The sequence below is a fragment of the Staurois parvus genome, unplaced genomic scaffold, assembly GCF_062004578.1.
Source record: "Staurois parvus isolate SC_StPar_1 unplaced genomic scaffold, SC_StPar_1.0 ptg000155l, whole genome shotgun sequence".
Taxonomy (NCBI): domain Eukaryota; kingdom Metazoa; phylum Chordata; class Amphibia; order Anura; family Ranidae; genus Staurois; species Staurois parvus.
Window position 1 is genome coordinate 23738590 of NW_028317951.1, and position 22921 is coordinate 23761510.

A 22921-nucleotide genomic window follows, 5' to 3' on the forward strand; every position below is an offset into this window, starting at 1 on the left:
TCGGCGGCGGACATCGTGATCGACGTTGGATCTACTACGAGGGACATTCTTTTAGTTTTTGCTTTTTAACCACTTGCCATCCGGCCGCTGTATATAAATGGTCGGATGGTGGCAGTCCAGGGGCGGGTTGCCGTTCATAAACGGTGCCCGCCATTTTGGACTGTGCCTGCTCCCCGGGAGCGCGCAGCACCGTGATCTGGTGCCCGCTGTGTCCTCCGTGCGGGACCTCTGTGTGAGGTCCTGATCATGTGATCACTGATTGGCCAATCAGTGATCACATGCAGAGTAGTTAGCAAGATGTCACTTCTGACATCATTGCCTACTACGTGTGAAATCTGTGAATGATCACAGGGGTCACATGGTACAAGGCTATTCACAACAGCCTTGTACCATGTGACAAGCTGTGACCAATCACAGCTCACACAGTATTTCTCAATGGCTGCAAGAATGCAGCCAGAGAGAAGGAGAAATTATTGCTTTTACAGCCTTTATGGGTGTAAAATCAATCGGTGTTAAAAAAAAAAAAAATCTTCATCACCCCCAAGTATTAGTGTCACCATGGTGACACTGTACTGCTAGGGTGACAGTATGTAAAAAGAAACAAAAAACATAAATGTAAAAAAAAAATTAAAAATGATAATTTTTGGTTATAAACTAATTTGGGTTATTTTTTTTACTAAAAAGATAACTGAATTTTGGCCAAGATTTATGATTGAAATATTTATTTGCAAAATTTTATAAGAAAAACACTTTTTTTTTTTTTTTCAAAATGTTTGGACTTTTTCATTTTATATAGCAAAAAAAAAAATCCCAGTGGTGAATAAAATACCACCAAAATAAAGCTTTATCTGTCTCAAAACAAAAAATGCTAAAAAATTCATATGGGTACAGTGTTGCATTACCACGCAATTGTCATTCAGAGTGTGATAGCGCTGACAACTGGCCTGGACAGGAAGGGGGTGAAAGTGTTCGAACTTGAAGTGGTTAATAAAGGACTTGTCAAAGACCATATACTGTCTTTTTTCACACTACACTTTTATTTTTTATTTTTTTGGGGATGTGTAGCGGGACCATGTACCCCATACTCATTCATGGGGGGGGGGGTTGGTTAGGATCTGAGGGCCCCCTTGTTAAACGGGGTTTCAGATTCCGATAAGCCCCGTGCCTTCAGGCCCCCACAACCACTAGCCGGGGTTGTGGGGAAGAGGCCCTTGTCCCCATCAACATGGGGACAAGGTGCTTTGGAGCCCCTGACCCACCGCCCCAAAGCACCCACCCATGTTGAGGGCATGTGGCCTGGTACGGTTCAGAAGGGGGGGGCTGGCGCTTGCTTTTCACCCCCCACCCTTTCCTGACCTTCCGGGCTGAATGCTCGGATAAGGGTCTGGTATGGTATGTATAATTCTGGCGTGGGAGTTCCCCTCAAAATCCATACCAGACCCGAAGGGCTTGGGATGGATGGAAGGGGGAACCCCACGTTGTTTATTTATTATGCCGGTTTTTAAATGTAATTACTGGCTTTTTTTTTTTTTTTTGCCTTCACTAGAGCTCTCCCCCCAGCTAAAAGAGAGTTTTATTTTTTAGTTCATTTCTCGAGTTAAAAGAAACAATGTTTCCTTTTAGTTTCTTAAAAGAAACCGTTTCCTTTTAACTTCGAGGAAAGTGACCGCTAATTCTGTGAGCTATAGTGAAGAAAAAAAAAAAAAAGCCGCTAATTGCATATAAAAATTGGCACCGACATACACTTCATATTGCGAAAAAAAATTTGTAAACTGAGGCATTATTTTCAATGGATTTTCATTCGTAAACCACAAATTGTTAACCAAGGTGTTTGTAAACCGAGGTACACCTGTATATAATAATGATACCCAAGCAGGGATGCAGATAATTTAACATCAGGGGTACTAGAATGTGTTGCATGAGAAGGACCTGACTGCCAAAAAGACCTTTGTGGAATTTCGGATGTGGGCATTGTAAGGCTTGTGCTTACATACACACAGTTAAAGCATTTACCAACCCCAAAAATGGAGGAAGTGATCAAAATTAAAATCATTTGTTAATTTTAGCTCAGACTGGGTCATTTATTTTGCCAAATGCTCATGCCGACTGTTATATGTAGTTAAAAGAAGATGTCACTTTAGACGTCGCATTTAAGAGCACGTACATGTTATACTAAAGAAGAACTCACCTATTGCAAGACATATCTGGCAAAAGCATGGTGGAAAACCAGATTGTTTACAGTTTTGGGTTATTGAGCAACCTCACGTGGGCCAAAGAAAGGGTGATCTGGATAAATGCCTCCTGAAACGTGAGGCTAGATTAATATTTTGCCTACCTTCACGTTCCCCTTATGGACGTAATGAGGGTTTTACCTACCTTCCTTTTTTGTGTGCGATTTGATTTGGACCCCGAGCATTGGGTCTGTTGACTCTATTAAATATGTATAGACTGTGATATGAATGAAAGTAATGGCTTCCAAAATGCATTTTTTTTTTCTCATTTTGTCTCTCATAGTTGAGGTCTACCTATGATGCCAATTACAGGCCTCTCTCATCTTTTTAAGTGGGAGAACTTGCACAATTGGTGGCTGACTAAATACTTTTTTGCCCCACTGTATACAGTCACCATTTTCTACCATGTGGATTTAGCACTTTATTTCATTAGGTTGTGTGTTTTTTTTTGTTTTTTTTGGGGGGGGGTTTTTTATTAATTTTTTTTATTTACATGAACCACTGACGAAACTCTTGATTTCTGACCGAAACATGTTGGGTTTTTCTTTAGGGCATACTTTGTGAATTTATTTTGGGCATACATGGTTTCTGGGAAGGTAGGCTTCTGAGAAGGTAGGCTGAGAACTCTTAGGTTGAAAATTGATCTTTTAGGACAGTTTTGTTAGAAATTGATAGAGGGGATGTGGTGAGCAAGGAAAGAGTTTTTACATTTTACTTTTGACCTTGACTGCTTGAATATACCATCTACATTAACAAGAGGGGAAAGCATCAGTCTGCAGATTTTCATATAAACCAGGTGGTCCCTATTGGAACCCACCCTTCTTCCCTGCTTAGCACTAAGGCAATATCTCTACATTTCTTTTTATCCATGCTGGGCCATACAGAAATGTTGATTTTCTGTGTTTTTGATTTGCTTAGATTTCCTACTGCAGTTTACTCTAGTGTGGAGCTGGAGTTTGCTTATTGAACAGCTGCATCAAATTGACTTACCACCATTGAGTTTTTGGAATCATTTTTCAGCCCCTGCCTAGAAGTAAAAACACACACACTCCATGATATGCATTTTTAATAAAATCCTAATCCTAAAGGTTATATTTTACTCTTGTAGAGTGAAACATTCTTAAAATCTGGTATATTTAAGCTGAACTTTTAATGAAAACAGTCATAAGCAGAGGTTATTTTAAATCACATGTCAAAAATACTTTAACCCTAAAGCCCCATACACACAGGACAAATATTAGCCTTATCCGACTTCTGTTGAAGGGACATGATCGAAAAAATTCTACTGATTGGCATCCAGTCAGCGCTCTCAGCCAAGGGCTGAGAGTGCTGACCAGTGTTTTCTGGTGGGGGAGCCATCCCCTTGTCAGAACACAATACCTCAGCAGGGAAAATGCTATAGTAGCATTGGATAGTAAATGATCTCCTTCCAAGCTCTTCAGTTTTTTTGTTTTGTTTTTTTCGTTCAGCCTACTGGATTGAACAAAGAAATCGTTTACTAGGCTTAAGAAATAGACCGCTGGATTTTGTGTGCAAATCTAGACTTTGCCTGGTTTAAAATCAAGCTTTGGCCCGGCCTCTTGAGTGTAGCAGGGGGCAGCATCAAGTTCGACATATACAGAAACAAATCATTATTTACATAGGAATCTGCTACTAAGTTTCGTAAAAACCTTGCAATGTACGTAGATCACCCAGAGAGATATATTATTTTTTTTTTTTTTTTTTCCACAACAAAAGTGGAGTTACTCTCTTTAACTTTTCACTAAAACTCTCCCCTCATTCCTCGTCTCACTGGTTTTTCCCAGAAAAGACAGCAATTCCATTGCACAAAGCAGGTAAATATAAGCCTGTGTGTTGTTTTAAAGTAATTTAAATGCCTTATTTATTAAAGTTAAGCTCTAGGTAGAGATGAAATACGCAGTATAATTAGCAATGTAAGTACTGTACCTAGATTTTACTTGGTAATCCTCTCCTGCAGTGAGAGAGGAAGAAGCAGTACAAGGAGCCAATCGGTTCAGATGCTTTCTGATACAAAGAGAAAGCAGACTAACGGAGAGATAACAGAGGTTATTGTTGTCACTGTTCTGCTTCTCCTTTCACTGCCCAGTCACAGGGTGTGGCAGATCCAGAAAGACATGGGCTCAGAGGAAGTGGATTGAATAATGCTGGTCATCGGACTGAAAACTAGTGGCAGAAAAAAATACTGCAGGGGAATTCTCTACATTTGAGGCTAAATATTGCTTCTAAAGTGGGTTTCTTCTGTCTTTTTTTTTTTTTTTTTTTTTTTAATGGGTGATTCATTTTTATCTTATTTTTGGTTCTGCTTTAAAGAAAATTGATAACTAAAGCAGTACACTTCGACTTCCCAAAATTACCTTTATCCTCAAAAAAAAAAAAAAAAAACCAAGTCTGTTATGATTACATATATTTTTGTCTCCTAACCTGTGGATAATTAACTGAAATTCTGAACTATCAGTGTTTATATATGGAGGGGCGGGTGTTCAAGTCAACCCGGGGCTTTTAATTTTTCAGGTATAAACAGGGATGCTAGGTTGGTGGTACTACATGCAGTAGTAAGTGGCATGTGTGTACTATTACTGATAGGCGGCACACATGTCGCAGGCCAGTGCAGAGACCTTTAATCAAGATGGCAGACAACAGTGTTAGTGCATGCATGGAACAGTGTGTGGTGATGAAGTTTCTTGTGAATGAAGACGTAAAACCCGCAGATATCTACAGAAGACTTCAAGCACAGTATAGTGATGAGACGTTCAGTAAGACATTTGAATGGTGTAAATATTTTCAAAGATGGCCGTACATCCGTCAGTGACGATTCCCAGCCATGGTGGTTTCCAGCCCACAGTAGTCATTCCTGTGAACACTCAGCACGTGGAAAACCTGATCCTGGATAATCGATGCATAACCTGTCGTGAAATTGCACATTAGAAAAATCTTTTTGTGGGAACAGTGAACCCAATCATTCACAAATGTCCTAGGATGGTTCAGGCTTACTGACAAATCTCTCTATGCCTAAGCTTTTCAGGCATTGGATAAATGCTGGGATAAGTGTAAATGTAGCAGGGGAGTATGTTGAAATGCAATTTCCACTTCTTGAAATTTTGTTCTTTTCCTATATAAACTCAAAAGTCCCGGTTTGACTTGAACTCCCCTTGTATATTTCCTGAAATCCATTGTGTTGGAGAAAAGTGTAAACCAAAAAAAATGATAGATTCACGGGCAGGTGTTTTTACCGGAAATATGTTTATATAAACTTGCCTCTGTAGTGCCTTTCTGACCTGCTGCTTGCATTATGAACTATCATTGCGAATCGTGGTTGTTTAACAAATCAGAGCATGATAGACCTTACCTTGCCTCAATGTTTTTATTAGAATTTAATCACTGCTAACTTATTAATATACAGTGTACTAACATTCATAGTTTACCCTTTCATGCTGCTTCCCTGAGCTTCCATTTCAAGATCACGAACTTTGAATGCAAAACAAAAGTTTGAGTAGCCTCCTTGGGGCCAGTGTTCATTTCTTTGACTAAAATCTAATGGGTTTAGTTAAATTGTAATGCATGTAAGCATTTCTCTAGAATTTCCAAATTCCATTACATACTCCTGGAGTGAAAAATCTAAAAACATGGCAGTATTTAGATTTAGCAATATAACATATCACAACGGCTGAATCTGTGTCTAGTACGTGTTCAAACCTTAATACCATAAATATACTTCAGGAGTATACAGGTGAAACTCGAAAAATTAGAATATCATGCAAAAGTTCATTTATTTCAGTAATGCAACTTAAAAGGTGAAACTAATATATGAGATAGACTCATTACATGCAAAGCAAGATAGTTCAAGCTGTGATTTGTCATAATTGTGATGATTATGGCTTACAGCTCATGAAAACTCCAAATGTACAATCTCAGAAAATTAGAATATTACATGCAATCAATAAAACAAGGCTTTTACATAGAACAATATCGGACCTCTGAAAAGTATAAGCATGCATATGTACTCAGTACTTGGTTTGGACCCCTTTTGCAGCAATTACTGCCTCAATGCGGCGTGGCATGGAAGCTATCAGCCTGTGGCACTGTTGAGGTGTTATGGAAGACCAGGATGCTTCATTAGCAGTCTTCAGCTCTTCTGCATTGTTCAGTCTCATGTCTCTCATCTTTCTCTTGGCAATGCCCCATAGATTTTCTATGGGGTTCAGGTCATGCGAGTTTGCTAGCCAATCAAGCACAGTAATCCCACGGTCATTGAACCAGGTTTTGGTGCTTTTGGCAGTGTGGGCAGGTGCCAAGTCCTGCTGGAAAATGAAGTCAGCATCCCCATAAAACTCGTCTGCAGAAGGAAGCATGAAGTGCTCCAAAATCTCCTGGTAGACGGCTGCGTTGACCCTGGACTTAATGAAGCACATTGGACCAACACCAGCAGATGACATGGCTCCCCAAATCAACACAGACTGTGGAAACTTCACACTGGACTTCAAGCATCTTGCAGTGTATGCCTCTCCATTCTTCCTCCATACTCTGGGTCCTTGGTTTCCAAATGAGATGCAAAAGTTGCTCTCAGAAAAGAGGACTTTGGACCACTGAGCAACAGACCAGGTCTGTTTTTCTTTAGCTCAGGTAAGACACACTTCTGACGTTGTTTGTTGTTCAGGAGCGGCGTGACAAGAGGAATATGACATTTGAAGCCCATGTCCAGGATCCGTCTGTGTGTGGTGGCTCTTGATGCACTGATTCCAGCCTCAGTCCACTCCTTGTGAAAGTCCCCAACACTGTTGAATGGCCTTTTCTTGACAATCCTTTTGCATGATATTCTAAATTTTCGAGTTTCACCTGTTCTGCTACAGGGCAGCACCTGTGCGCAGAATCGCGTGTGTGTGTGTGTATATGTATGTGTGTGTGTATGTGTATATGTATATATATATATATATATATATATATATATATATATATATATATATATATATATATGATTTTGCATTTCCGGGTAGGGGGCTTGCATGTTTGCTACCTGCCCCGCCATTCGCAGCTGCAGATGTCAATCCCTGGGTCCCGACTGGCAATTGCCCACCGGTGCCAAGTGATTACTAAGCACATCAGACGGGGAGGAAGATTGTTTTCCCAGCACAGATCACTGTGTTGGCGACACAAAGTCCGTTCCCCCCCAGTGTCAGTGTACCGCAGACACAGCCAATGACAGATCTGTGTACTGGCCCTGTTGCCAGTACCATGTGACCTGCTGTGACCAATCACAGCAGGTCACATGACAGTTGAATACAATAGATGGCTTCCTATCATGCCATCCATTGTATACAAGTGTGGCTAGCTGTGAATGGTCACAGCGATCACATGCACAAGCTGGGCCAAACACAGCCCAGCTGTGCCATGTGATTAGCTGTGGCCAAATCACAGTTAAGAAAAAAAAAATCCTGAATGAATCGATTTCATTCAGGTAAATGCTTGCTTATAGCAAAGTAATTCTTTGCTATAAGCAAACTGAATAAAAATAAAAAAAATCAATTTTTTTTTTTCGTACTGTCACCAGTCAGTGTCCCTGATCACCCATGCCAGTTATATGATGACACTGTACTGCACTGGTGACAGTATGTTAAAAATAATTGTGAAAATCATTTATTTAATTTCTTCATTTCCAAAAAATTATGACAAAAAAAATGACAACTTCAAAAAACTCGCCTTGCCTGTTATGAAATACGTCGGACTGTCTACTTTGCAAAAAGGGGTCATTTGGGGGATATCTGTACTGTTCTGACATTCTTGGACCTCAGGAAATTAGATTGGCTGTCAGAAAAAGTTGAATAATACCCTCACTATAGGTGTAGGCCATTTACGTACCTCATGAAGCCTGACAGGAATACTACTAGAACATTAAGTGAGGCCCAGTCATTACTGCACACCTCTTCCATCACAGGAGTGAGCTCTCAGATGCTGAACTCAGTGTAACTACATCAGGGGGGAAAGAGCGAGCATGTGAAGGGGTCTGAATCGGAGAAAAAGCTCACTCCTGTGATGTTGGGGGTGAGCAGTAATGACTAGACCTCGCTTAGCAACGTCCTGTAAGTACTAAGCAATGTCATGGGAGTATTCCAGTCAGGCTTCATGTGGTATGTAAATAGCCTACACTATAGCAAGGACATTATTCAACTTTAGTCAGAGACACGCAGTTTTTTATCCACAGGTTCCCATTACCTGCATAGGCAATTCGTTTGGTGAAAGTGAACTATCCTTTAATGGCGAAGCTGTTGCTGCCAGGGTTTTGAGAGATGGGATTTTCTGATATGGCCATTTCTACTCTGACAGCTTGGAAGGTGATTTTCAAGGAGATGTACCACAGATTTTGGAAATCTTTTGTTTGGTGTTGGGCTGGAGGTTTTCTCCTCGCAAACTAGTGTGCGTGCGTTCTCTAATATGGAGTTTCTGGGAATGGCCTTGAGCTCTATCAAGGGTTAGATTTTGGCCTTAGCAGTCTCTCTTTTTGGAGATTGGTTGTTTCACATCATTGATATGTATCTTTATGCAAGGCATCACACATATTGTTCCACCAGTGAGGTTTCCCTTGACTCAGTGGGACCTCAACTTGACAGTTCTGTATTGCAGAACTGTCCGTTTGATCTGGGATATTCTTTTAGTCATTCTGTCTCGAAAGGTTACATTTCTACTGCCGTTATTTCAACTCACAAAGTTCTGAAATTTGGTGTTTTTTCCTGTGAGGAAATGTTCTTGGAGCTGCACACAGAAGAGTTTTCTTGCCTTAATGCGGAGAATGCATTAAGCTAATATACCTTCTACCTTTTTAGAATCGCTTTAAAGTATTACTAAACCCAGGACCCTGCATTCACTATATCTAATCTCCCACAGTACACAGAACATGGAAGTGAAATTATTTTAGTAAATATAAACTGCTAAATACCTTTTCTCATCAGCAGTTAGAGCAGTCTTGTGACTTCAGCAGAGCACTGGTTAAAGCTTGTAGGAGAAGTTTTCTTTGTGCTCTAGGAGGATGCAAACCCCTGACCTGAATGTCTGTGCAGTGCTAATTGGCCGTGTGCTGATCACATGCACTCTCCCAAGAAAAAAAAAACCTCTCCAGCAAAACATATAGAGACTGATTTTACTGTCGTGGGTTTAGTAACACTTTAACATGAATCACTGTGCACTACTGTACTTGTGTATATGTTATTTCTATCATAAACACGAGAACAATGTGTGAGCATATGCAACAAAAAGAAAAAAAATTATCTTCCTTTTTTTTTTTTTTTTTTTAATTTTGCACAAGCTTCTATTCTGTACTCGTGGTTACAATAGCACCGCCATATACACGATGCACAGTTATGTATGTTAATGATGGACTGTACGTTGCACCTGATCTTTTTTGGGCAGAGATAATATGCCAGGCATTATGCTTAACGCGCTCAGGTAACCTGTGTGCAAGAGCTCTTATAAAGCGTAATTACATTTTATGTAGGCTACATTAAGAAAAAAAAAGTGAAATGGGTGACATTGTCAGGCATTTGCAATGACTGAAAACCATAACTGAATTTTAGCATTTGTTTCAACTCTTCTATGGATGTTTGCTTTGTGATGTTTATTTCCGTGTAGCCCACAAAATAACATTAGACCCTTTAATACTGGCTTCCACTCAATTTTGTCTATTTTGAGAATGCAACTGAAGGTGCTGGAATGCATAATGATGGGGTGGGGAAAACCCAAGACTTCCATACAGGAGCAGAGTTGAAAATCAACCTATAGGTAACTGCATATACAGCGGGTAAAATAAGTATTGAACATGTCTCTATTTTTCTCAGTAGATATACTGTATATACTGTATATCTAAAAAGACCTAAAGGAATTATCAGGTACAATTGTTCCAAAGAAAACAATAAGTAATTCACTCAACTGCCATGGCCTGTATGCGCGCTCATCACGCAAGATCCACTGCTGAAGAAAAAGCAGGTTGAAGCTCATTTAAAGTTTGCTGCACAACATTTAGACAAGCCTGTTAAATACTGGGAGAATATAGTCTGGTCAGATGAGACCAAAATTGAACTCTTTGGATGTCATATGACACACCATGTTTGGAGGTCAAATGGCACTGCACATCACCCCAAAAACACCATACCAACAGTGAAGTTTGGAGGTGGGAACATCATTGTGTGGTGCTGTTTTTCTGCGTACAGTACAAGCAAACTTTATATCACTGAAGGAAGGATGAATGGAAAAACATACAAAGACATTCTTGATAAAAATCTGCTGCCATCTACTAGGATAATGAAGATGAAACGAGGGTGGACATTTCAGCAAGACAATGATCGCATACACAAAGCCAAGGAAACTCTCTATTGGTTTCAAAGAAAAATAATAAATCTGCTAGACTGCACCAGCCAATCAACTGACTTGAAGCCAATAGAAAATCTATGGCAAGAACTAAAGATCAGAGTTCATAGAGGCCCACGGAACCTTCAAGATTTGAAGACTGTGGAAGAATATCATATCTGAGGAATGCATGTGACTAGTTTCTCCATACAGGAGGTGTCTTGAAGTTGTCATTTAATGCAAGGACTTCCTGCGCTAGGAATGGGGCCCTATTCACCAAGCTGCTGACACAATACTCCTTACCAACTAAAGTGAATAAATAAATATATATATATATATATATATATATATATATATATATATATATAGTGCAGCGCTATCTCTAAATGTACTAAATAATTTATAAATATAAAGTGCAACACTAATTATACAAGTGCTCCAAATAATACCACAAGGTACTAAATTAATGTGCAAAATAGTGCATACAAAAAGAAAGTGCAAACCGTGTATTACAATTCATACAAATAAAGTGCAAATTAGTGCTAATATTAATCACTCCAACCATCTGTTGATACATAAATCCACAGAAAATAAATATATTGTCCAAATGCAGCAAAAGACTATTTTTCATTTTCAGTCTTCATGCATGTGTCACACGTGACCACACTGTGTAACTCCAAACTTTAGCCGTGATGGCCTCTCACCTCCTTACCCCGACCCCACAGGGTCAGCTTGCTTTAAACAGGACACCTCTTTGATAGCTCACCAGGGCCTCGCCTCTAATACTCTATCAGCAGGAAGTCACGTGTTACCGTGACGCAACGCGTCGGTACGCGAGGAGGATTCTGGGAGCGCGGTGACGTCATTTCCGGCGTGGTGGCCATATTTGAAATCCCTGTATCAAAATACCCATGCAGGAGATTTATAGCATGGAGTATTGAAGGCCTGTGAGAAGACGAATATAAATGTGAGTGGGCAATCTTTTTTTATACTTACATCAGTAAATAAACAGGTTACACTATGTTAGTCTCTCTTGTTTATTTATGAACCGAGGAGCTGACTGCTGATAGAGTATTAGAGGCGAGGCCCTGGTGAGCTATCAAAGAGGTGTCCTGTTTAAAGCAAGCTGACCCTGTGGGGTCGGGGTAAGGAGGTGAGAGGCCATCACGGCTAAAGTTTGGAGTTACACAGTGTGGTCACGTGTGACACATGCATGAAGATTGAAAAAGAAAAATAGTCTTTTGCTACATTTGGACAATATATTTATTTTCTGTGGATTTATGTATCAACAGATGGTTGGAGTGATTAATATTAGCACTAATTTGCACTTTATTTGTATGAATTGTAATACACGGTTTGCACTTTCTTTTTGTATGCACTATTTTGCACATTAATTTAGTACCTTGTGGTATTATTTGGAGCACTTGTATAATTAGTGTTGCACTTTATATTTATAAATTATTTAGTACATTTAGAGATAGCGCTGCACTATATATATATATATATATATATATATATATATATATTGAAGTTGTCATTACCAACAAAGGATTTTGTACCAAGTATTAAATTAATTTCAGTTAGTGTGTTCAATACTTTTTCCCTGTGTCATTCCATTTTATTACACATAACTGAATTTCTCAACGTATTTGTATTGGTTTCTTTGTATGTATGGGTTGCATGGGTTGTTACTGACATGTGGTGCAAATTTCATGTCAATAGCACCTTTAGAAATATATTTACTGAGAAAAATGGTGACATGCTCTATATTTATTTTGCCCGCTGTATGTAGAAAAAAATGTGTGGCAACAAATTTGACTACTGTGACTGAATTGTTTTACATATTTGTTGTTTACACTAAATATTATTTCTTTCTGCCTTTGTAAGGTTTTGCCATAGGAATGCCAGTGTGTGAATTTGACATGGTGAAGGATCCAGAGGTTCAGGACTTTAGGAAAAATATCCTCAATGTTTGTAAGGACGCGGTTGAACTTCGTGATGCAAATGGCCCTATTAGCAGAGCACTTTACGTTTACCCACCTAATGTTGAATCCTCCTCAGAGCTTCCCAAGCACATAGAAAGCAAACTAGACAAAGGTAACTGTGTAACAATTCTGAAACTTTCCGCATAATCTGATGTGGTATTTGTGTATATTCAGTGTGCCTATGAGCTCTTGTATGCACAGAATTTTTTTGTTTAACTTTTTTCCCTCTGTCTTGTGTTATGGCAGTATAAGGTTTAGGGGTCACTAACTTTGTCTATAATTGGAATTCCATAGGACAAATAATTGTGGTGATTTGGGTCATTGTGTCTCCCAACAATGAGAAACAAAAATACTCTCTGAAGATTAACCATGACTGTGTACCAGAACATGTAATAGCAGAAGCAATAAGAAAAAAGACAAGAAGTATGTTGTTGTCTACTGAGCAGCTGAAGCTTTGTGTCCTTGAATACCAGGGGAAGTATATACTAAAAGTCTGTGGCTGTGATGAATACTTGCTTGAAAAGTATCCCCTAAGTCAATATAAGGTGAGCAAGACCTTGTAAAATGTGTAATGTACCAATGCCTTTTTTATGTCCTTGACTAGGGCTTGCATATGCAGAGAATAGTGCATGGTTTTATGAGGTAAGGTGCAGTTTTGTAGTAGTCTGGCTATGTATGCCATGTGAGCCATGTGGTTGCTGCAGATGAACATAGAAGACAGGTATACAATTTGCCATTCGACTCTGAATACAGCACAAAAGAGCAGCAAAAATCTGTGCTGCATATTCCTGCTTTATGAGCAGCAGTCAAAGATCACCTAGTATGCACTAAATGTATGTGCATGTCGGGTGACCATAAGTTCATCCAAATTAACCTATCCCTGCACACATAGATATGTCATTCTGATCATTTAAAGCCTAAATCCAGCCAAAACATTTCACTTTTCTTTTAAGAGCAACTAAAGCCAACATTTTGTTTTGGATGGAGTAAGGGAAGGTTTTCCCCACTGTCATTTTTTGTGTCCCATTGTGAAGATTTTACCTTTTTTGTTTCCTGTACCATAGTCACAACAGGAAAAAAAAAGGAAATCCCTTCAAAATTAGGGAAATCCTTGGTTGTCACCAGAACTATTGTCCACATCTGAAGATTTCCCTTTATTCCTATTCTACTGATAACGCAAAAATGTAGGGTTTACTTTAATTTTCATGGTCTTTAATAGCCCCCTGGACAAATAGAGAGGGTGAATCTCCCTAACTAGGACACGCAGCATAAAAACCTGACAGATACTCTAATCCTAACTGGGCATTAGTTCTACTTTAATAAAACAGGGAAGCTCATATTAGGTTTTCATTTCATAAGCTGATAGGAAAACTGGTAAAAGCTGATACTGCAGCTGTAGATTACAGGACAGCCATGCCTTTTAACAAACTGCTGCATGACTGGGTTCTCTGAAACAAAAGTGGATGTGATTTTATAATCTGATCTTTACCTTCAAAAAAGGCAGAAAGGTGGTAGCACGTGAGTTTAGTGCAAGCGATCAGGCAGCTCTACAGTCGCCTATTCCTTTTAGATGTAAGCCAGGAGCTGGCTTTGCAGAGACACAAGCTCACAGCATATTTCATATTATCCATATGTTGTCTTGCCTACTGTTCTTCAGCCTTAGTGTGAGGGATGCTACCATCAGAGAGAAGTGGTCTGATTAGATTCTCTGATTCTAATCTGAACTGATTCTCTCGCATTAAATTTTCTTTAAGAACTTTTTTTTTATTCTTTTTGCTGTGAACTGGGAGTGTAATAGTTCTTGCCTCACCCAATCCTCACTCAAGTCATGTGAAAATGTAGCTATCAACAAGTAAGAAATGGAGAAAACAGGACTGGGATGAGCCATACTGTTCTGTGCAGTGATAATATCTCTCTCTTTTGCAAATGTTGGAGCATGACATACTAAGGGAAGATCTGGAAAGCCTATAACCAGAAGCCTAGAGGTCATAGAGAATCCTGGGCTCTGCCCTCTGCTTACACAGCAGCTGGGAGAACTTCTGGAAAAGCCACAAGACACATATGGGGAGATTTACTAAAACTGGTGCACACAAAATCTGCTGCAGCTGTGCATAGTAACCAATCCACTTCTAACTTCAGCCTCTTCAAATATGCTTTGGCAGTAAAACCTGGAAGCTGATTGGTTTCTATGCAGAGCTGCACCAGACTTTGTGTGCACTAGTTTTCGGAAATCACCTCCAGAATTTTGCATGTGTGTATGCATGCTCAATTTTTAACTTGCAGTTTTAAAATGTTTGCATTATATATAAAAAAAAACCTAGTAATTCTGTCACACCTTCTACTAATTTAAAATGTTTACAAGGATTTTGGTGCTTGGTCAGCATCTTTGTTTTTCATCTGTACTTTTCTATGAGCTTTACAAAATAACCTATATAACTTAAGGATAACATAACTATATGTATTAGCTTAGTTGACTATGGACACATTTGTTAAATGTCATTAATATATTTTAGTATATAAGGAGCTGTATAATGCTTGGCCGGATGCCCAATTTAATGTTAATGGCAAAAGACAGCTTATACAACCAGATTCCAGTGGACACCTTTACAATGCCCTCTTACTCAAGACGAATTTCAACGGCAACACCATATATGAATGGAGAAGCCTCTGCTAAATCGCTGTGGGCCATCAACAGCAATCTCCGAATAAAAATTCTCTGCGCAACATATGTCAATGTGAACATCAGAGATATTGACAAGGTACACTGACAAATATTGTAGTTGCTTGATTCTTGTATCTAGGTTATTAAAATATTTGTAAACCTCATCTGATTTTGCTTTAGATCTATGTTCGAACTGGCATATATCATGGAGTTGAGCCATTGTGTGACAATGTCAACACTCAGAGGGTTCCTTGTTCAAATCCCAGGTAATTTATTTAGTAATACTTTTGCCTGCATTTCTAATGGTTTTATCATGGGGTTTTTTTTTTCCATGCCCTGTAACTGTGGTCATTTCATATTACTTGCTGCTAACCATAATTGGTGTTTGATGCTTCACTTCCAAATATGAGCTGGTTAAACAGGTTTGCTAGTGGTACATTTTTTGTTTTTTACAGCAGCTTTTTAGCTGTGATTATCTAAAGTACATCAACAACAAAAGTTTTTATTTTGAGCAGTTGTGATTATGAAAATATAAAGTTATGTGTTTCACCTTTGAAACCTATGGCTGTGCAAATTCTTACACCTGAGTGTATATATGTTAAAAGCCCACCTAAATAATAGCAAAAAACAAAGCGTATTCACATAGGCAGCACTTAGTGTTACTAAACCCACAACCGTAAAATCAATCTGTATATGCAGTAAAGCATGCTTGCTATACTCACTATGGTACCTAAGGGGTTAATCCTCTGCATTGTGTAGAAAAGCCGTTTTGATCCGGATAGCTCTGCTCCTCCTCTTGTTAAAATGTCCACGTCTTATCTCCTGATGACTGAACCGTAGCCATTCTGCTCATGCTCAGTTTATTGTGAATTTCTAGCGCATTTTTTTTTTCTTCTTGGGAGAGTGCATGTGATCAGCACAGGGCCAATCAGCACTGTCCAGACAGAGGTCAGGGGCTTTGCATCCTCCTAGAGCAGAAAAACTCCTCATACAAGCTTTAAATAGTCCTCTGCTGGACACTGATAGAAGTCACAGGACTGCTGAAGAGAAAAGGTATTTAGCAGTTTATATTTACTAAAATAATTGCACTTCCATTGTCTGTGTACTGTAGGAGACCAGGTATAGTTGTCTCCCACAGTATGCAGGGTCTTGGGTTTAGCAACACTTCAAAGCAGTTGTAAAGTATTTTTTTTTTAAAATTAAAATAAAGAGGGTATACTTATGGTGTTGCACAGTGTGGCACCTTTGCCTCCTCTTCTGGCATTCTCCTCTGATGCTCTCCACTCCTACTTTTTACGAGGCCCTACCCCCCCAGCAAGTCATGTGCAATGATGGTGCATCCAGAGACAGACAGTATGGGTCAGCTACAACCTCCTTTTTCCTCCTCACAAGATTTGACTGACAACAGCAGGAACCAATGGCTCCCATTGCTCTCAGTGTAGCCTGTAAGAGCAGGAACACAGCAGGGTAGAGCTGCAGCTGAGTACAGCCCTGGATCGGTAGAGGACTCTGGTAAGTGTTTAGTGATGGGAGGAAGGAACAACTAGAGAAAGGTTTTTTACTTTAGAACCTCTATGAATGAAATATCAAAATGACTGTATGCCAACTTTAAAAAATAGGTCTTAATTATAACACTTGTCTTAAGTGGAGATAAATATTCCCATTTCAAATTTCACTCATAGTCTCCATGCAAAATTGAATGTTGTAATACACATACACTATATTGTCAAATGTATTGGGACACCCCTCCAAATCATTGGATTCAGGTGTTCCAATCACCTCCATGGCCACAGCTGTATAAAATCAAGCACCTAAGCATTCAGACTGCTTCTAGAAACATTTGTGAAAGAATGGGTCACTCTCAGGAGCACAGTGAATTCAGGTGTGGTATCGTGATAGGATGCCACCTGTGCAATAAGTCCATCCATGAAATTTCCTTGCTACTAAATATTCCACAGTGGAATATAACAAAGTGGAAGCAGCTGGGAACAGCAACAACTCAGCCATGAAGTGGTAGGCCACGTAAATTGACAGAGCTGGGTCAGCGCATGCTTTTAGCGCACAGTGAACAGGAATCGTTAACTGTCTGCAGAGTCAATAGCTAAGACCTCCAAACTTTGTGTGGCCTTCAGATTAGCACAACAACAGTGGGTAGAGAGCTGCATGGAATAGGTTTCCATGGCCGAGCAGCTGCATCCAAGCCTTACATCACCAAGTGCAATGCAAAGCTTTGGATGTAGTGGTGTAAAGCACGCCGCCACTGGCTCTAGAGCAGTGGAGACGTGTTCTCTGGAGTGATGAATCGCGCTTCTCTGTCTGGTAATCTGAGGGACGTGTCCGGGTTTGAGGGTTGCCAGGAGAACGATACTTGCCTGACTGCATTGTGCCAAGCGTAATGTTTGGTGGAGATGGGATTATGGTGTGGGGTTCTTTTTCAGGGGTTGGGCTTGGCCCCTTAGTTCCAGTGAAGGGAACTCTTAAGGCGTCGGCATACCAAGACATTTTGGACAAAGTTATGCTCCCAACTTTGTGGGAACAGTTTGGGGATGGCCCCTTCCTGTTCGAACATGACTGCGACTTGTGGATCCCTCCACCTTAGAAAACCATGCGCACCAGACAATATGACCTCCAAATTATAGGTATGTCATAATGAATCTGTATCGAGAACTTTTATGCTATTCACACATGCATAAAAATTCCAACTTGTATCAGAAGAGGGGTAATCCTTTAACAATCTGCATCCTCGCCCACAATTTTGATGTTAAAGGAGAAGTACAGCCAAAGCTGTAAATGGGTCACAGGAGTGCAGAATTAACTTTGGCTATCTAAATATTTCAGATTGGGTGTCATACTCCATTTCCTCGCTCTGCTTTAGCATTATGATTGCCCTCAAAGGACCGGTTTTATCTCGAAGGCTATATAAATGTATCTATTTATATTGTAAAGCGCTGCACAAACTGTTGGCGTTATATAAATCCTGTACAGTGAGGTCCATAAATATTGGGACATCGACACAATTCTAACATTTTTGGCTCTATACACCACCACAATGGATTTGAAATGAAAAGAACAAGATGTGCTTTAACTGCAGACTGTCAACTTTAAGGGTATTTACATCCAAATCAGGTGAACGGTGTAGGAATTACAACAGTTTGCATATGTGCCTCCCACTTGTTAAGGGACCAAAAGTAATGGGACAATTGGTTTCTCAGCTGTTCCATGGCCAGGTGTGTGTTATTCCCTCATTATCCCAATTGCAATGAGCAGATAAAAGGTCCAGAGTTCATTTCAAGTGTGCTATTTGCATTTGGAATCTGTTGCTGTCAACTCAAGATGAGATCCAAAGAGTTGTCACTATCAGTGAAGCAAGCCATCATTAGGCTGAAAAAACAAAACAAACCCATCAGAGAGATAGCAAAAACATTAGGTGTGGCCAAAACAACTGTTTGGAACATTCTTAAAAAGAAGGAACGCGCTGGTGAGCTCAGCAACACCAAAAGACCCGAAAGACCACGGAAAACAACTGTGGTGGATGACTGAAGAATTCTTTCCCTGGTGAAGGAAACACCCTTCACAACAGTTGGCCAGATCAAGAACACTCTCCAGGAGGTAGGTGTATATGTGTCAAAGTCAACAATCAGGAGAAGACTTCACCAGAGTGAATACAGAGGGTTCACCACAAGATGTAAACCATTGGTGAGCCTCAAAAACAGGAAGGCCAGATTAGAGTTTGCCAAACGACATCTAAAAAAAGCCTTCACAGTTCTGGAACAACATCCTATGGACAGATGAGACCAAGATCAAATTGTACCAGAGTGATGGGAAGAGAAGAGTATGGAGAAGGAAAGGAACTGCTCATGATCCTAAGCATACCACCTCATCAGTGAAGCATGGTGGTGGTAGTGTCATGGTGTGGGCATGTATGGCTGCCAATGGAACTGGTTCTCTTGTATTTATTGATGATGTGACTGCTGACAAAAGCATCAGGTTGAATTCTGAAGTGTTTCGGGCAATATTATCTTATATTCAGCCAAATGCTTCAGAACTCATTGGATGCCGCTTCACAGTGCAGATGGACAATGACCCAAAGCATACTGCAAAAGCAACCAAAGAGTTTTTTAAGGGAAAGAAGTGGAATGTTATGAAATGGCCAAGTCAATCACCTGACCTGAATCCGATTGAGCATGCATTTCACTTGCTGAAGACAAAACTGAAGGGAAAATGCCCCAAGAACAAGCAGGAACTGAAGACAGTTGCAGTAGAGGCCTGGCAGAGCATCACCAGGGATGAAACCCAGCGTCTGGTGATGTCTATGCATTCCAGACTTCAGGCTGTAATTGACTGCAAAGGATTTGCAACCAATTATTAAAAAGTTAAAGTTTGATTTATGATTATTATTGTCAGGGCAGGGCTGTGGAACGGACAGGTAGGCCTAGTGGCAGGGTAACGCACTGGCTGACGACAACCACCACCAACAGACCGAAGTCCCTCAGGGCGCGGAGTCTAAGTCCCAGGCTGCCCTTCACCAGGGCCCCTGATGGTGGGGATGGACTTGACGCAGCCAGGAACCAGGTCGCGGCCCCCGAGACACCCCAGCTGCGGTAATGGCCGCCGCCAATGGCGTGTAGCTGGTGAGAATGACAATAGCGTAGTCAGGCAAGCCGGGTCGACAACAACGGGACAAAACGGTACAGAACAGTAGACAGAGAATAACAGGTCACGGGCCGGGTTCAGCAACGGAAGGTCAGATCGAAGGAAAACACAGAGAATGGTCTTAGTCACAAGCCGAGTCAAATACCAGAAGAGTCACGAGCGTATACACAGAGCTGTAGCAAGAACAAGACACAAGTGCAAAGAGCATGTGCGGATCACAGGCTTATATGTACTCAGCCACACCCCTCTGGGGGATGGACCTCAGAGACCTGAAGGCATAAAAGGATTCCCACCATGCACAGCAGAAATCCAAGATGGATGCCAGCACATGGAGTAACATAACCTCTGGGAAAAGGTAGGACCTTGACAATTATTCTGTCCCATTACTTTTGGTCCCTTAACAAGTGGGAGGCACATATGCAAACTGTTGGAATTCCTACACCGTTCACCTGATTTGGATGTAAATACCCTCAAATTAAAGCTGACAGTCTGCAATTAAAGCACATCTTGTTCTTTTCATTTCAAATCCATTGTGGTGGTGTATAGAGCCAAAAATGTTAGAATTGTGTCGATGTCCCAATATTTATGGACCTGACTGTATAATAATAATAATAATCTACTCTTGATCATATTAAATAATTCCCTTTTGCCTTTGGTTTTAGTAATAACTTTAGTAACTGGAGACTGCTCAGACAGAACATGGTTCTGCCATGGCGTTCTGTCTGTGCAGTCTCCAAAAAAGTTTTCTTGTGGATGATACACACCACTGGTATCTTCCACAAGAAAACTTTATTGGAGACTGCACAGACAGATTGCCATAGCAGAACCATGTTCTGTCTGAGCAGTCTCCAGTTATTAAAGTTATTACCAAAACCAGTAATAATCGAATGCAAAGGCAATTATTTAATATGATAAAGAGTATATACATTTTATATAGCCTTACAGATAAAACCGGCCCTTTGAGGGCAATCAAAATGCTAAAGCGGTGAGAAGAAATTGAGTTTGAAACTCCGATCTAAAGTATGTAGATTCCCCTTTCTTGCCATAGAGCCATGGTGTGTACAAACTTCCAGCAGATTGAAGCAGAAACAGCCAGCTTTCATATTTTATATACAAGTAATTTCTCAAATCCAGTATCAAGTGTACAGTTAACATTGTTCTGGGCAAATAGCCATAACTGATAAATATGCACAAACGCAGCTGTTAACATAAGTGAAAAAATAAAATGACAGCAAAGAACTATAAAAGTAGTTCCTAATTATAACAATGCTCACACTTAAACCACAAATGGTGATGAATACTTTTTGTTTCTACTGAAATTCTTTTATCTCTTAAATATTTTTACTAAAACTTTTGTAGCTAAAGAAAGCTGCTTGAGAGTTGCACACTATTTATCTTGTCCCCTTTACCTCTTTTTTAGTGTCACTATCTTCATACTGCTGTACATAGTTAAATTTTTGTTTTGTCTTTTTGCTACATTGTTCATGTTTTTGCAAACCTTAATCCTTCCATTGCCATCGACGTCAGGTTTGCATCAAAATAGAACCACTTGCCAGCTCAGAAAGCCTTACATCGGCTGCATTCTCTTCTGCTATAAGCCCATGGTCAGTTCAGAAAACATGAACTTAAAACAGAAGGGTCCGTAGACTCTTTTCACAAATAAATAGCTGAGCTCAGAGGGTTGCCATTCATTAAAATACCCCTGGAAGTGTCAATTACCTGCAGTGGCTAGATATCTGCAACACACACAGGCTTAAAAGTTAATTATACATAATGTTTCTGAGGGTGACTTTAGTTTACTTGGCAACTCTTCATGACTGGGTCACTTCAAGAGCGTAATGTTGGCTTTTAAAGTTTAAAACAAGCTGACAGCTACTGCTTTTTAAAAGCTGGAAACTCGTGTTCATTGTTTTACTGACCACTGTAGTAGTTGTAAATAGTGTCAATAATAAGAATTAACTGCAAAATATGTTCCATTACCCATTAAAATACAGATTTGTGTCTATAGTTGGGAAATGAGATAATTTACAGTTAAGAACCATACCCTTTTGTTACAGTATGAAAAATACTCACATTTACTTAATTTCTTTTCAGGTGGAATGAGTGGCTTTTGTATGACATGTATATCCCTGATCTGCCCAGGGCAGCTCGTCTTTGTCTGTCCATTTGTTCGGTGAAGGGCAGAAAGGGTGCCAAAGAGGTAGGTAGTTGTAATGCTGTGATTTCCCACACAAATTGTCACATACAATTCTCTATAATAATGGAGAAGCATGGGATAGTACAAATCGATAGCATTAACTACCCTTACCACAGAATAGCTTTTATTTCTTTCCTATTTTGTTCTATTTTAGCTGTATCTCCATTGCAAACCCTGTTTAGGGCTGAGTAACTGTCTTCTTCAGGTTTGAAAGTTTGGAGTGGGTGGTTATGTCTGGAGTGGGCTGCCTCCTTCATCCTCTCCTGTGAACTTCCTCACAGAGACACGAGCTGGAACGTGCCTGCCCGTCATGTGCCTCTGTTTTTGTGACTTCACACTGTCAGCACGGAAACAGAGGCACATAACAGTATGCTGAGGGATCTGCAACTTCAGGAGACTGTACTGTAAAAAAAAGGGTGAATAACTGTTCTTCAGCTTCTTTGCTTCACTTGGCAGAGAGAGAACTGATAACGTTCAGCAGTGAGAGCTTAGCCTGGATGGGAGGGGGAAGGAAGAAGGAGGGAGAAAGAAGCTGTTTGTCTGTAAGTGAAACTCTGACTTAGAATGACCTTGATGGGAGGGGGGAGTAGCGGGAGAGAAACTGCCTGTGTGTGAAGAAACTCAACAGCCTGGATGGGAGGGGTGTGAAGGAGGGAGTTTGAGAAGAGCTGAAGCTCTGCTGATGTTTCAGGAGCGTGCAGACTGTCAGGAGCGATGTAAGTCATAATGTCGGGATGACGCTGCATGAGGGACCTTAGCTCCTCCCACAGGTATTTTCTTTGATTTCAGAAGAAAGGGTGTACATTTTGGAGGGCACAAAATTGTTTTTCATAGCAGCAGC

General features: G+C 40.2%; 1 protein-coding gene across 1 annotated transcript in view; it reads left to right on the forward strand.

Moving 5' to 3' along the window:
* The window catches only part of PIK3CA (phosphatidylinositol-4,5-bisphosphate 3-kinase catalytic subunit alpha), a 139485-nt gene that overhangs the window by 29072 nt on the left and 87492 nt on the right, over nucleotides 1-22921 (forward strand). Inside the window, exons 3-7 of the mRNA XM_089675538.1 lie at nucleotides 12471-12680; nucleotides 12863-13113; nucleotides 15082-15327; nucleotides 15411-15496; nucleotides 21978-22083. Of these exons, the coding sequence (XP_089531664.1) occupies nucleotides 12471-12680; nucleotides 12863-13113; nucleotides 15082-15327; nucleotides 15411-15496; nucleotides 21978-22083 (899 nt within the window). The remainder of the gene's footprint in view (nucleotides 1-12470; nucleotides 12681-12862; nucleotides 13114-15081; nucleotides 15328-15410; nucleotides 15497-21977; nucleotides 22084-22921) is intronic.